Source organism: Tachyglossus aculeatus, chromosome X1 (genome assembly GCF_015852505.1).
Source record: "Tachyglossus aculeatus isolate mTacAcu1 chromosome X1, mTacAcu1.pri, whole genome shotgun sequence".
In the NCBI taxonomy this organism is placed as follows: Eukaryota; Metazoa; Chordata; class Mammalia; order Monotremata; family Tachyglossidae; genus Tachyglossus; species Tachyglossus aculeatus.
In genome coordinates, this window is record NC_052101.1 from 15,242,711 (window position 1) to 15,256,531 (window position 13,821).

A 13,821-nucleotide genomic window follows, 5' to 3' on the forward strand; every position below is an offset into this window, starting at 1 on the left:
TCACACAGTAGACAAGTGGAGGTGCCAAGATTAGAACCCAGGTCCTTCTGATTCCCAAGCCCGTGCTCTGTCCACTAGGCCACAATGCTAACATCACAGTCTGGGAAGTTCTCAGGAACCATACAGGCAGGATAATAAAAACTGAACTGGATCCAGAAGCTGGAACAATCCAGGAAAGCATAATTTAGAAGTAGAACAGTATTTTTCAAAGACACCAGAAAATGGATTAGTGCACCCTGGAAATTGTAAACAAGGTGCCTCGCTTTTTCAATTCACTGACTCAAAGTGTACAGGCGGCTCTGAACTATTTACTGTGTACCTGGAAGGAAACCTCTGAACAAGGAAACCAGTGGAATTCCTTCCCTGAAGCTACACGGAAATGAGCGGGTGAAAGTAAGGGTTTTCCAAGGGCAACTGATATTATCATTCTTTAAAAAAAGGGACTAGTTAGAGGGTAATAATAATACTAATGATGGCATTTGTTAAGCGCTTACTATTTGCAGAGCACTGTTCTAAGCGCTGGGGAAGTTGCAAGGTGATCAGGTTGTCCCACATGGGGCTCACAAGTCTTAATCCCCATTTTACAGATGAGGGAACTGAGGCACAGAGAAGTTAAGTGATTTGCCCAAAGTCACACAGCTGACAATTGGCAGAGCCGGGATTTGAACCCATGACCTCTGACTCCAAAGCCCGGGTTCTTTCCATTGAGCCACGGAAGGGGTGTACAGCTAAGTTGATGTAAACTCAATTGTAGAATGGTGTAGTGGATGGAGCACGGGCCCGAGAGTTAGAAGGTCATGGGTTTTAATCCCAGCTCTGCCACTTAACTGCTGTGTGGCCTTGGGCAAGTCACTTCACTTCTCTCTGCCTCAGTTACCTCATCTGCAAAATGGGGATTAAGACTGTGAGCCCCATGCGGGACAAGGACCGTGTCCAACCTATCTACCCCTATCCACCCCAGCACAGTGTCTGGCACATAGTAAGTGCTTAACAAATACCACAATTATCACTATTATTATTAAAATCAGAAATTGGTGGGGGGGGGGGCGACTGTAGTCAGTGTGGCGGCTGACAGCCCCCAAGAATACCAAATATTTCTTTGCTGGGCCTCCCCCATCTACGCACAGTACTGAAGAGGCCAACTGAAAACTACAAAAATCAGAGGAATGTTTCATTTCACTTTCAAAGGCGGACTCATTTTTTTGGCCTGAATTACCAATCAGTCGTATTTATTAAACGCTTACTGTGTGCAGAGCACCGTATTAAGCACTTAGGAGAGTGCAATATAACGGACACCTTCCCTGCCCACAAGGAGTTTAAAGTCTAGTTCTACTTTTAAGGTGATGGCAAGGACATCCAAGTACAGATGTCCTGAAGGCAGAAGGAAATGCGAGATTGCAGAGAGGGAGAGAGATAGGGGCTGCAAATGTAGAATTATCCAGAGCAAATGATCTACAGGTCGAAATAAAATGGACAATAGCCCAAGCTCTACATCACTTTGGATTTTGAAAACATAGTCTATGTATTTAAGCACTTAGTACAGTGATCTGTACACAGTAAGCGCTCAATAAATACGACTGAATGAACTTGTATCCAGACTCACAGCTTCCCACAGCATCAGCCATTACTAAGAAAACTAGCATATTTCCAGATCTAAAGTGAAGGCTATAAAGGGAAAGGAAGAAACATTACCTTTACTAGAAGCATGGCTTTAAATCTAATTTTGTTCCTTCAGAGGACCAGTGGAGATTTTTTTTAAAAAGTACCAAATGCAACTGAAACACCAGAATGTTGAGAAACATTTCAAGTTCTCAAAAGAAGTGATTAACCACCTGATACGTAGACAGTTTTTTCTGGAAATTTACAAAAATATCTACTAAAATAATGTGACCACTGAACAACAATTCAAAACACGAGTTCTAAACTGTATGTAATTATATAAATTTCAAATTGAGGTAGTACCCAACAAAACTAGCTGCGCACTTTGAGATTTACAATAATCCTGAACATCTGAATATTTGTTTTAAGGAAACACATTCCATTTAAAATGTACTATTTACCCAAGTGCCCAAACGGCAGTTGATTAAAGTTTATGTTTTCACCTCTTCACTGAGGTATAATTCAGACTGTCATTTATTTGTACCAACTTGACTTTACGAATTTTGCTTTAAAAATTCAAAGGCTTCCACATAAGCCATTTTTCCTTAATTAATCAGTCAATCGGTGGTATTTATTGGGCGCTTACTATGTGCAGAGCACTGTACTAAGCACTAGGATATCTGAAGCAATATTAATATGAAAATTCCTCAAATTACCTCTGCCATACCTTTACCCTAAATATAATCAAGGTTCTAGTTACAATTTTCAAGTCAAGGAACAGATTTAACTTCTAATATCTATAGTATTTTCTAAAGAGACTAGTAACCCCCACCCCCGACAAAATATCTTTTGCTCCTTAGGCCCTTTCTTAATGGTGACTAAAACATGTTAAGAGTTTCCAAGGGCATCATGAGAATCCACAGGTTTTGAATTATGAGATGAGATTCAGTCCCTAGTCAGATCAGCTCATGAGCCTGTCTAGCGTGCAAATGTACAGCTTTTATCCCTCTGGAGCCTCCCAAGGATTTAGGATACAAGAGAGAGTGGGAAAAGTTCAATATTCTTCCTCCCTGAGGAGGAATGAGGGCGAAAAGATCTACCGCCAATGGAAAAGCCATTTCGATAGTTACGACTGCCTTCACACAGAACCACAGAGGAATGATTAGGTCACTCTCTGTGATGATATTCTCATCCTTTCCCGGGAAGAAAACGACAAGATAATATGTAGAGCTTTCTAGACAAGACTGGCATTCCATTAGGGAAGGCCAAACAACTACAGGAGTAAAACTGAAGGTGATAGTATTGAAGTGGGAGCAAATTCAAAGCCTCTTTTATCTTGCTGACTGTTCCTGAACTTCTCCCAAAATAGCGGATTTTAGAGATGGTCTGACCGTCTCAGTGAGTTCCCAAACAGCATGGTCAATCGATGGTCAGTCCAGATCAGGAACCCTGATTTCTTGGCTCAGTTCAACAATTCTTCTGGAACGATACCTTGTTTGCAGCAAGATGTGATAGTAATAACGGTGGTGGTATTTGTTTCTAAACTGTAAGCTCCTTGTGGGCAGGGAACGTGTCAACCAACTCTATTGTACTCTCCCAAGCGATTAGTACGGTACTTGGCGCACAGTGAGTGTTTAATAAATAAATACCACTGATTGACTGATTGCTAAGCACCTACTATATGCCAAGCACTGAGGTAAATACAAGAAAATCAGGTCAGACACAGTCCCTATCCGCTCCACCCGCCTCCCGGTCAAAGCAGGGGGGAGAAGCATTATGCGGATGAAAAAATTGAGGCCCAGAGAATTTAAGTGACTTGCCTAAGATTACACAGCAGGGAAGTGGCAAATCTAGGATTATCACTCAGGTCCTCTGCCTCCCAAACCCACGCTCTTTCCACAAGACCGCGATGTACGGACTGTAACTTGTCGTTAACTAAAACATTCCTAGGAAGTTTTCAAACTTGAGTTTTTCATACGATTTTCAGAACCCATCAGCAAAACAACTGCAAAAGGAAATATCATCCGAAATGCCACGCCCCTCTCTATAGGTCTGCTTTGGGTGACAAATTCAACAAGGAAACAAAGAATTCAGAGGTGCCAACCAAGACTGGAGTCACAGGTGAAGGTAATGTGTAACTGTGGAAAAGATTTCTTGCCACCTTGCGTATCTGTACATTTTCCTGAGTTTAAAGGTCCTCAGATTTAAAGGTTGGTTATACCCGAAGGCCTAACGGGAGCAGCATGGCTTAGAGGATAGACCCCGGGTCTGCGTATCAGAAGGACCTAGGTTCTAATCCCGCTCCGCCACTTGTCTACTGTGTGACCTTACGTAGGTCTCTTCACTTTTCTGTGCCTCAATCTCGTCTATCTCACTGCCAACCCCTCGCCCACATCCTGCCTCTGGCCTGGACCGCCATCCCTCCTCAAATCTGGCAGACAATTACTCTCCTCCCTTAAAAGTCTTATTGCAAGCACATCTCCTCCAAGAAGCCTTCCCTGAATAAGCCCCCCTTTCCTCTTCTCCCACTCTCTTCTGCGTCGCCCTGACTTGCTCCCTTGTTCATCCCCCCCTTGCAGCCCCACGGCACTTCTGAACATTTCTGTATTTATTTATATTAATGTCTAGATTCCCCTCTCTGGACTGTAAGCTCGTTGTGGGCAGGAAAGTGCCTGTTTACTGCTGTGCTGCACTCTCCCAAGTGTTTAGTACAGTCCTTTGAACATGGTAAGCGCTCAATAAATTCATTCATTCATTCAATCATATTGAGCGCTTACTGTGTGCAGAGCACTGTACTAAGCGCTTGGTAAGCACAAGTCAATAAATACCACTGAATGAATGAATAGGCAGCCATACTTTGGCTTGCGTTACACACCAAGCCAATAATACATTATGGGAGCACTTCTGGGCTTCTCAAAGTTTAAATCATTTTATTCTATGGTCATTAGTGATTAGTGTTATATAAATCCTAATAGCAAACTGGCAGGGTATTCTGAAGAGAAAAACTTTGCACACCGGCAAAATGTTTTAAAATTGTCATTCATTGATTTTAAAGTATACTTATCACCTTTAAAGAATGGAAGCCGATTACACTATGGCAATGCTTTTTTAAACGTCCAGACAATAGAAAATTGGCCACAGAACAGATAGCTAGCTGCATCTTAGGGAAGCAGCGTGGCTCCGTGGAAAGAGCCCGGGCTTGGGAGTCAAAGGGCGTGGGTTCAAATCTCGGGTCCGCCACTTGTCAGCTGTGTGACTTTGGCCAAGTCACTTAACTTCTCTGTGCCTCCGTTCCCTCATCTGTAAAATGGGGATGAAGACTGTGAGCCCCCTGTGGGACAACCTGATCACCTTGTATCCTCCCCAGCGCTTATAACAGTGCTTTGCACATAGTAAGCGCTTAACAAATGCCATCATTATTATTATTATCTGGCATCCAGAAGCAGCGTGGCTTGGTGGAAAAGAGCACAGGCTTGGGAGCCAGAGGTCGTGGGTTCTAATCCTGGCTCCACCACTTGTCAGCTGTGTGACTTTGGGCAAGTCACTTCACTGGGCCTCAGTTACCTCATCTGTAAAATGGGGGTTAAGACTGTGAGCCCCCCATGGGATAATCTGATATTACCTTCTATCTATTCTAACGCTTAGAACAGTGCTTGGCACATAGTAAGCGCTTCACTTAGTATAATGCTAAGTGCTTAGTACAGTGCTCTGCACACAGTAAGCACTCAATAAATACAATTGAATGAATGAATGAACAAAAACCATCATTAAAACAGTCTTTTAGACTGTGAGCCCACTGTTGGGTAGGGACTGTCTCTATATGTTGCCAACTTGTACTTCCCAAGCGCTTAGTACAGTGCTCTGCACACAGTAAGCGCTCAATAAATATGATTGATTGATTGATCATTATTATTATTATGTTCCTATTTCATATTCTGTGATCGATCAATCAACAGCCCAGCCCAGAAGGGCATGGAATAAGATCTTTGAGTTCTTTTCTACATAGTCAAATTCCACAAAATCTTGAGTTTCCAGAGTTTCCAATGACTGGATGGAACAAGCATCAATATTGTCAATAATATAGCTAATTCTTTTCAAATTATGCATAAATGAATGTTGGACTAACATGCACAGGGGGAACTAGAAATAAGGAGTGTCAAAATAAAATCTCCAGCTATAAAAGGTAAAAAAAAATAGATTATCAAAGAAACAAACAACAAAAAGAGGGCATAGTTTCTTAGTTTAGCTTATTTTCAACTTCTCTGGAAAGATCCATTGAACTTCCTTACCCCAGTCTGTTCCATCGCCTGCACTTCTGGATTCTCCATCTCCTTCATCTGATGCAACTAAGAAATCAAATTCTTTTAGAGCTTCTTTTGTGTCTCTGTCTTCACTGGTATCAGGCAACACCTTTTTCCTCACAATCTAATGAGAAAAAATACAATTGAAGCATGGATATACCTTTTCTTTTCTGGCATTATATGCTCTATTTGAAAGTTAGTCTGTTCAAATTAATCAAACCTAACATTGATTTAAACTTTTTAAAAGGGGATGAAAATCACATTTCTGCTCCACAGTGTAACTCCAAATCAAACTCGATTTTCTTTTAAATTTCCACAGGCATAATTACATGTTCTCCCAAGATACATCACCCTATTTCCTCGAACACAACCCACCAAAAAGCCAGATTTTCTCCCCAGATGCCAGCTGTCAAATTCTGATCATCCACAGAAAGTGGGAACAACAAGAACCAGTGTCCCAATAGGGTTTTAGGAAAGACTTCCTGGGACAAGGGAATGAGAGACACAAAGTGCATTGCTGAAGAAAGACAGAATCATCTTCACAGATAATAATAATAATAATGATGGCATTTGTTAAGCGCTTACTATGCGCAAAGCACTGTTCTAAGCGCTGGGGGATACAATGTGATCAAGTTGTCCCACGTAGGGCTCACAGTCTTAATCCCCATTTTTACAGATGAGGTAACTGAGGCTCAGAGAAGTTAAGTGACTTGCCCAAGGTCACACAGCAGACTTGTGGCGGAGCCGGCATTCGAACCCACGACCTCTGACTCCATAGCCCATGCTCTTCCCACTGAGCCACGCTGCTTCTCAAACGCTGCTTCACAGATCTTCAAGAAAACGGTGGGCTTCATTCCTTCGCGGTTGTTTCGGTGCGGGAGACTAGACTAAATGACCTTTTAGCCTTCTGATTCTATGAGAAGCAGCGTGGCTCACTGGAAAGAGCCCGGGCTTTGGAGTCGGAGGTTATGGGTTCCAATCCCGGCTCTGCCACTTAGCTGTGTGACTTTGGGTAAGTCACTTCACTTCTCTGGGCCTCAGTTCCCTCATCTGTAAAGCGGGGATGAAGACTGTGAGCCCCCCGTGGGACAACCTCATCACCTTGTAACCACCCCAGTGCTTAGAACAGTGCTTTGCACATAGTAAGCGCTTAATATATGCTATCATTATTATTATTATAAATTTCTAACTAGAGAAGCTAGTGAGTTGTAATTTGTAACTGACAATGAGCCTCTCTCTCTCTCTCTCCCCACCCCAACTCTCCCCATCCCCTCCGGCCCCCCAACCAGTGTTGGCTCAGCAGCGTTTTAGCACGTCGATTGCCAAAACCCCTGCAAACATTGAAATTCATCCTAATAGGACTGGGTGGCCCTGGTTGCCCTAATTAAGGAGTTTCTAACCTCCTATTGGTTCTGAAAACTAGGAAGATTCACAGCTACTGCTTAATTTCAAGACACAACATCAGAATCTGGATTAGTAACCACCGCAGAAATATACTTCAAAAAGTTTATCTTGCAGAATCACGAGGTACACTTCACACCCACCAAAATTAAGTTCAAGCACACCAGCTTCTATTAGTCAAGACTTCTGCCATCTTTGCTGTACAAATATCTTGTATACTTAGGTGGAACATTTTAGTATATTCTAACTAGGCTAGAAAGCATCTCTATATTTCAAAAGCCAGAACCAATTTCAAAAACTGGCAGGGGATTAAACACTTAATTTATGGCTAGGTTGTTTAGCCAGCCTGATGAACATGCTAAATGAAGCTTGGTTTAACGGAGAAATCACAGACAGTACCTTATAGTCTAACGATAACGTGCTAGCAACAAGTCTGACAAAGAACCCCTGTAGGTTTCAATATTTTTTTCTCCATAAAATTGCCCACTTTTTCACTTGGTCCTTCCACGTTATCCTATCAAACAACCAGTTTTGTTACCAGAGATAAACATATTAAAGCTATTGCTAGCACACAAGAAACACAGAAACTTGCGGGAAACAATCCCTTTACCTAGGAATATCTAAGGACTAAATCTAGATCCTGCAAACAAATTCCTATTTAAATTCTACAGAAAAAAAGCTGGATGTTACAATTTTACTTGCAATATTTGACTTCTGACATGCCACGTGAGCAAAATAAATGAAAACTACCGTACCAAGTTGGCCATTTTACTAACTACAACTAAACTGGCATTGGGGAGTGGACAGCATTTGAGTTTATCATTTGCTCTCCACTTGATATTATTACTAGAACTACTCTACAGATATTTACCGCTTTTTATTTGGTAGAAAGGAGAAAGAAATCCGTCCACTAATTTTTTTTTAACCAACTATCACAACAAAAATCCAGGTTATGGACCAAACCACAGGATTCAGCTACTGAGTTTAGATATAATATTACAAGCCTTTGTAAACAGGAGAGATTTACGATTATTCTCAATTTTCACTTCCAATCAATCAATCAATTGTATTTATTGAGCGCTTACTGTGTGCAGAGCACTGTACTAAGCACTTGGGAAGTACAAGTTGGCAACATATAGAGACAGTCCCTACCCAACAGTGGGCTCACAGTCTAAAAGGGGGAGACAGAGAACAAAACCAAACATACTAACAAAATAAAATAAACAGAATAGAAATGTACAAGTAAAATAAATAAATAAATAGAGTAATAAATATGTACAAACATATATACATATATACAGGTGCTGTGGGGAAGGGAAGGAGGTAAGATGGGGGGATGGAGAGGGGGATGAGGGGGAGAGCAAATACTACATATTAAAACAAAATGATTCCCTTCTTCCACACCACAGAACACTACAATACAAAAAAAGCCTACATGTATTTAGCCTCTAGTCCTTCAGATTAATGAAGCTAAAAGAAATTCAGTACTTTTGTTGATTAAAGATTTTAAGTCCTCTCCCATCAGCATCACCTATGCACTTGAATTTGTACCCTGTAAGCATGTGCTATTCATCCCCACATCACAGGGAAAGACAAACATTAAAATAAATAACACATTTGTATATATGGGATATAATACATAATGTGTTATTTTAATGTTTGTCTCCCCCTGTTCCTTGTGGGCAGGGAACATATATACCGACTCTTCTGTCCAGTACTCTCCGCAGAACCTAGTACAGTGCTTCGCACACAGTAAGTACTCGATAAATACCACCAATCGATCAATTGCTTGGAGTCCTGGTAGTGAATAAACAGGCTGATGCTTGCGATTAACACAAATGGTTGTATTTTTCTTTTTAAAGACATCGGTTGAGTGAGTAACCTTTAGTTTAGTTTGTCACTAGAAATAATACAAAAGACAGACATGGCTATTTGGATGAATAGGTAACTTCTGCAATATGGCACCTCTTTCTTCCTTTAATAACAATAATAATTGTGGTATTTATTAAACCCTTACTATGTGCCACGCACTGTACTTACTGCCAGGGCAGATTCAAAATGATCAGGTCCTAGATAGGATTCATAGTCTAAGTAGGAGACTAGAAGCAGCATGGCTCAGTGGAAAGAGCCCGGGCTTTGGAGTCAGAGGTTATGGGTTCAAAACCTGGCTCCGCCAATTGTCAGCTGTGTGACTTTGGGTAAATCACTTAACTTCTCTGTACCTCAGTTACCTCATCTGTAAAATGGGGAGTAAGACTGTGAGCCCCCCATGGGACAACCTGATCACCTTGTAACCTCCCCAGTGCTTAGAACAGTGCTTTGCACATAATAAGCACTTAATAAATGCCATCATTATTATAGGAGGGTATTTTTTAGTGGCATTTATTAAGCGCTTACTATGTGCAAAGCACTGTTCTAAACGCTTAAATCCCCATTGTGCAGATGAGGCACCTGAGGCACAGAGAAGTTCAGTGACTACTCAAGATCCCACAGCAGGTCTGTGGTGGAGCCAGAATTAGAACCCAGGTCCTCTGACTCCCAGGGCTGGGCTCTTTCCATACTCTAATTCTTTATATCAGTAATATGCATCATAACCATTTCTAGACTGTGAGCCCGCTGCTGGGTAGGGACCGTCTCTATATGTTGCCAACTTGTACTTCCCGAGCGCTTAGTACAGTGCTCTGCACACAGGAAGCGCTCAATAAATACGACTGAATGAATGAATGAACCAACTAGTCATCTTGAAGGCAGACACTGTCCTTAAAGGAGTCAGGAAGTTCTCGAGGGAAAAGATACTGTGTGTGCATTTGCAAAATTCTTAGCAATGTAATTGATTTGAAATGGGTACGATTTGGGGGCAAGTCACTTCACTTCTCTGTGCCTCAGTTATCACATTGGGAAAATGGGTATGAAAACTATGAATCCTATGTGACCCAATTACCCAATTACCTTGAAACTACCCTAGCACTTAGTACAGTGCCTGGCATACAGTAAGCACTTAAATACCACAACTGTTATTATTATTATATCTTCAGAGCTTGAACAAAATTAAAATCAAGGCTGCTACGGTCCAGATATCGAGCATGGAAAAAAAGGTTGAAGAGATGGCTCTTGACTCTTTCTGCTGAAAGTCCCAGTATCAGAGCTTCAACCGAAAAGCAAGGAGTCCAATCGTTTCCTGAAATTATTTAACTTCTGCCCTTAGTGGCGCGTGAGGACCAGATAGACCCAGAATACAAAGGAGCTCGTAGGCTTCCAGGTATTTCAAAGAAATATTGGGAGAAGGGGGTGGGACAAGAGATTCCAAATTCATTAACTCGATTCTTTGATTATTTCCTCACCGTTGAAGTATCGATAATGGTTTTCTCTCTGCCGTCGATTTCGTCTTCCTCATCGTCATCGCTGAACTCTGCAGCTGCGTTTTCGAGGAAGTTGAAAGTCTTCAGCACCGCGGCAGAATCCGTTAACTCCGGTTTCCTAGTTTAAGAGGAGGATGAACAAAGAATGATATCTGCAACAAAATCATTGATGCGTGACCGTTCAAATAAGGTTTATACATTTTACCGCGACCTTGATCCTACAAGCCAAAATTAGGGATGAGATTGATTCTCATCCAACCAACTGAATTTCATTTCAACTGGGCTTAAATTGGGAGAGGGAAATAGAGAAACGCTTCACGAGATTCATATCTCCTGAACTATCTGAAGGTCCTGTACTTTCATGTTGGCAGCCTAAAAATGAAGCCCTAACTCCCAATCTTCTTATTTTTTCCTCCCTTCAAGTCATTTTTAAGAGTCCCTCCTATTTTTTCCACTCAAATCATTATTTCTCTCTCACTAGATGTGGTATCACAGTTCCTGCCCTCCGCCTCACTCATGTCCGCTTTGCATCCCTTACTTGAGGACGAGTTCAGTGGAAAAACACATGTGCCTGCAGGGTTGTCTCTGTTGCTGAACTGTACTTTCCAAGTGCTTAGTACAGTGCTCTGCACGCAATAAGCGCTCAATAAATACGACTGAACGAATCTCAAGGGATTGCCTTGGAAAAAAAAATAAGTCCCACTGTAAAATCTGTTTCTGTTGGTGACTGAACGACTTACCTTGAGGAAGTGAACTCCCGAAACTACTAAGTAGTACTAAGTAGTAGTTGTAGTAGTAGTAGTAGTAGTACTACTACTACTAAACTATTTAGACCACTGGAGCGTTAATTTATTAAATGGTTCCCTAATGACCTGACTAAATGCATTTACCTCCCCAAGGGAGCTATTCGTCACATACTGACCATAAGACTTTTCTCCCTAATTTTTAGCTCTTGCTAGCCTAATGTTTTAGAAAGAAAGCTAAATTTCAAGAACTGCATATAGCCTAGGTGAAACAAATATAGGAAAATAAAGATATAACATAAAACTCTCAATTTATTCTTACGCGGATAGCTACATATTTTAACTGGTAGCCTTGTTTAGTCAGTTTCAAAAGCAAAAATAAGAACCAAGTCTGTAGGCTGACCCACGTGATCTCTATGATTTAGTACTGTTCATTTCAAAAGTACGGTAAAATATAAATCTGAAATAAAATACTATCAGAATTAACGCTTATCTGCTTTTTGGGTAACAGAGAGTTTCTGTAGCAAATCAATCTGGCAACTTTGCCTGGGAACATATTAAACTTCCTTATTTTTATAAAGAGTTCATTTAAAGGCCTACTGCAGTAAGTTAGTGCTAAAAAAAAATCTTATTTTTAACCTGCTACATAACCTCCAGGGTTTCTATAAACACGTTTCAAGTAACAAAACTATGTCCAGGATGTAAGGTCCATTAATGACTCTTTGCTAACCCAGGTTCTTAACATAATAAATTTCATATTTATTCTATTTATTTTATTCATATTTATTCTATTTATTTTATTTTGTTAATATGTTTTGTTTTGTTCTCTGTCTCCCCCTTCTAGACTGTGTGCCCACTGTTGGGTAGGGACTGTCTCTGTATGTTGCCAACTTGTAACAAGCGCTTAGTACAGTGCTCTGCACACAGTAAGTGCTCAATAAATGCGATTGAATGAATGAACAATAAAATACCTTTACACCTATAAATTATCTGATTCTGTGTTCCTTCAAGTTTAATTCCAAGTTCTGCATGATGATTTCAATGAAGTACCAAAAAACATTTTAACCGTTAGCGGCTAACAACTACACACTATTCCTAAAACAAGATTGAAGAATATTCCTGAAAGGTATGCAAAAAGCAAAATCGTTTTAGGAGCATCACATTTTTAAGTTTGGATATAAGAAATTCTTCTCAAAAACAGACATATTCAGGGAGAAATTTACTTCATATGAGACACAATAATTGAATCAACAATGGCAACGAGAAGCAACTTTACATCTAGCAATGAATTTGGCAGTTTAATTCTTTTTCACTATTTTTATATGTGATTAATAGTAAAACTGTAGTCTGTCTTCTGATCATATCAACTCAACCTTCTACGGGTGTCCAACTACCGTAGGATGCTCGTTTACCCAAATACATCCGTTATTCAAACTGACCAGTTCCTGAGCCATAGCCTCCTTGGAGAATTAGGAAAAAAAGCTCAGATAACCAAACAAAAATGAACCAAGTCCCATCCCATTCTGTTTCAAGCAACAAATTTTAGTTTGAACAGAAAACCCGTGGTCATCATCTACTTGCTTCCAAGAATTAATAGCACTTTGAAAAAGAGCTGATGTAAACTATTAAGTTTATACTCTCCATGATACCTTTTAACTCAAGCAAACGCATCATTTTAATTCTATAAAAATTTAGCAGCACTTAAGTTTATACTCTCCATGATACCTTTTAACTCAAGCAACCGCATCATTTTAATTCTATAAAAATTTAGCAGCACGGCTGGATTATTTCCACCCTAACCCTTAAAGGTACACTACACAAAAGACACAGCCCACCTCTGAAGCCTTAAGTATATTAAAATATTTCCATACACAAGAAAACTGACACTTACCCAATCATCACCGTTTCCTTAATTTCAGCCTCTGTGCCATTTACTACCGATTCCTGATTTTTGTCCTCTTCCCTGTCTGTGACATCGTTCGAGAGGCCCAGCAAAGCTCGAACCCGCTTCGATTTCACATCTAGTATGGTGTCCGTGTAACCCACTTCCTGCAGGTACCTGGGTGAAAGGGACTCCAACTGGTCATACAGATCACAGTTATATACATTATTTAAAACAATAAATAAAAGCTTTTCCTTAAAATCATCTTCACCACGATGCTTAACACTGTACAGTACTGTGCTAATTGAAGCCTGCTAATAAATTATCTCCCAGCTGCAGAAAGGCCCGTCTCTTGCAGTACCAGCCTCGACAGTCACTGAGAAAATCAAAGAACCTAGCAATTAGACTTGATACAATGCACTATTCATTCGATAGCAAGGTATTCATTAACAGTCTTGGTGTACATTAATTAAGGTACTTGATAAATACTATGAATTTTATTCATGAAAACGCATGTTTTTAGGGTCAAAGTTCAG

At 40.5% G+C, this 13,821-nt stretch overlaps 1 protein-coding gene across 1 annotated transcript in view; it reads right to left on the bottom strand.

Moving 5' to 3' along the window:
• Positions 1 to 13,821, bottom strand: part of STRN (striatin) — a 140,953-nt gene that overhangs the window by 39,244 nt on the left and 87,888 nt on the right. Inside the window, exons 8-10 of the mRNA XM_038771664.1 lie at positions 13,295 to 13,462; positions 10,643 to 10,778; positions 5,889 to 6,024 (exon numbers count right to left, since the gene is read on the bottom strand). Coding sequence (XP_038627592.1) covers positions 5,889 to 6,024; positions 10,643 to 10,778; positions 13,295 to 13,462 — 440 coding nt within the window. The remainder of the gene's footprint in view (positions 1 to 5,888; positions 6,025 to 10,642; positions 10,779 to 13,294; positions 13,463 to 13,821) is intronic.